Genomic DNA, 2,286 nt, shown 5'->3' with positions numbered 1-2,286 from the left:
GCGGGGTCGGTGCGTTGAGTACAGTCGTACATGTGCAGCAGGCTTTCCTGAGAAGGAGAGGTCCTCGGCGTCGACCGCGCGCAGCCATCCCGCAGCCCATCCTTGTACGCTGTCGTGTCCATCTTCGCTTGCACGCCAAAATAAATGAATAATCCCAACATTTCTCTCCCCTTTTTTTTCTTTCCCTCCTTGGACACTGCCTGGCCTCAACGCACACGCTCTCGTCGTGGCCCTTGAGATGTCGGGCTGCTGGTGATGGAGGTGATCATTGGCGCCGCCGTGGACCTCGTTTCTAGTGTGTGAGCGGCCGCCACAGGCTGTCGATGGCCGCTGGCCCAGCTCCAGCCCACAAGTCGGAGAACACGCGTGTCGCTTCCTAGCCGTTGCGTTCAACACCACGCGGCCTTGCTTTCACCACCGCAAGGGAGCGAGGTCGTGCTGAGCGCCGACGACGATTTCTTGTTCGTGGTCTCACTCTTCCGCCCATCAGCGCCTTATTCTACATCACTAAGAAGGCCCAGGCGGGCAGCCGCAAGCGCGCACGGGGGCCGGGAATGATCGCAGCGGCGGGGCCGGGTGTCACTTTCTCGTGGGCCGAGGCCTGCGTCCGACTCTGGTGGTGGTGCACGTACTCAGCCTGTAACTGAACCACGTAGCGTGACACACAAGCACGCAATAAGAGATGCGTACACACATACTGGCCACGGAGTAGTCCTCCGACCAGGCGGCTCACCTTCGCCAAGATCGACGACGCAAGGCACTTCGGAAGGAGTGAATTACCACCCTCTCTCCATGACCAAATACCCAAAGGCCTTGTTCCCTGCTGGGTATTTTGTGCCCCTACTCCTTTTTTCAGCTGACCCCTGGAAAAAGGAAGGCCTGCCGCTCTCCCCTTCTTCAACAACCAACTTTGTAGAAGCACAACCCCAACTACATCGTGATGGAAAAGGATGCAGGAAATATAAAGATGTGGGCAACCTACTCCACCGAGAACTGCCGCATGCCGGTAGTGGTTCCTCGTGATGCTGACCCGCATGCAGCAGAGACAAGGACTTCCGTCATGGAGCAAGTCAATGCCAGCCTCATCGCCAGGGGACTCATTCACGGCGACAGGATGCCTCTCATAACGATGTTTAGCGACTGCGAAGAGCTCGACGATGTCCGTTCTACCTCGTGCATGCAAGGGAAGCTACGTGGAGGGTTCTACTCGTTCCAACTCTGCGACGTTGACATGAAGGCGGTGGCGCCTGCAGATCGATTGCTTCGCGATGCGTACGTGCTTGTGCTTCACTTAGTTCGGCTCATGCTTTGCTAAGCTTCGCCCACGCATGTCTATAGCGTGCTGGAATCAGGGGAGCTGGAGAAGCACGTGCAACGGTACCGATCAACCTGCTTTGCACTTAACAGGCCGTCATTGCTTGGGTTCTTAAGCACTACTCTACTCATGCACAGAGTCAAGGAGCTGGAATTGAGAGAGAAGAAGGCCGATGCGGAGCGCGAGCGCGAGAGGAAGAAGGAGGCGAACGCCAAGTCCCAGCGTGAGCGCGAGAGGAAGAACGCCAAGGCCAAGCGCGAATCCGAGGAGAGGAAAAGGGATACGGAAGCCAAGGGTAGGCATGAGGAGCTCGAGGAGAAGAAGATAGAGGAAGAGGCCAGGGCGAAGCGTGAGCTCGAGGAGGCGAAGCGTGAGCGCAAGGAGAAGAGGAGGGAGGAGAAGGCCAGGGCGAAGCGTGAGATTGAGGAGGCAGAGCGCGAGCGCAAGGAGAAGAGGAGGGAGGAGAAGGCCAAAGCGAAGCTTGAGTTCGAGAAGAAGATAGAGGAAGAGGTCAGGGCGACGCAAAGCCAGAACGGCGTCATCAGAATAGGGCTGCGCAGAATGAGGGACCACCTTGCTGCCATGCACCTCACCATGGAGATCCTGCTGGTCAGTCTGGACGACGGCGTAGTCCAAGCCGAGGCCAGCGCCTCGGCTGAGGTAGAAGCTCACTCCGGAACCGAAGGCGTGGCGGCCTGCGCACTCGAGTGAGCCGGCAGCTGCCGGAGCCGACCATGGACGGAAACAAGCAGTAAACGCATCTCTCTGTACAGCTCTTTATATCCAACACAAATCGAGAGTTTGCTGTTTACACTCTTTCACTATGTTGCGTTACGACACACGCACACGCACGCGCGCACACACTCATAGCGTGCAGCGCACAACTCTGCTTACTTGTTCCGCGACCGACAGGCGTGCCCAGGGCTTGCTCGATTGGCTTGGTAAAAAGTTGGTCCTCAAAGACTCTCGTA

General features: G+C 57.5%; 1 protein-coding gene across 1 annotated transcript; it reads left to right on the top strand.

Moving 5' to 3' along the window:
* Window positions 1–1,060: 1,060 nt before the first annotated feature.
* On the top strand, window positions 1,061–2,026 carry ACA1_156860 (uncharacterized protein; the record flags this gene model as incomplete). Its single annotated transcript, XM_004334508.1, has 3 exons — window positions 1,061–1,272; window positions 1,339–1,377; window positions 1,453–2,026. 3 exons carry the CDS (start codon window positions 1,061–1,063, stop codon window positions 2,024–2,026), a joined length of 825 nt encoding a protein of 274 aa, XP_004334556.1.
* Window positions 2,027–2,286: the final 260 nt, after the last annotated feature.

This window comes from Acanthamoeba castellanii (assembly GCF_000313135.1).
Source record: "Acanthamoeba castellanii str. Neff unplaced genomic scaffold scf7180000084723, whole genome shotgun sequence".
NCBI classification, from domain to species: Eukaryota; Discosea; order Longamoebia; family Acanthamoebidae; genus Acanthamoeba; species Acanthamoeba castellanii.
This window is presented reverse-complemented; position numbering and strand designations above follow the sequence as displayed.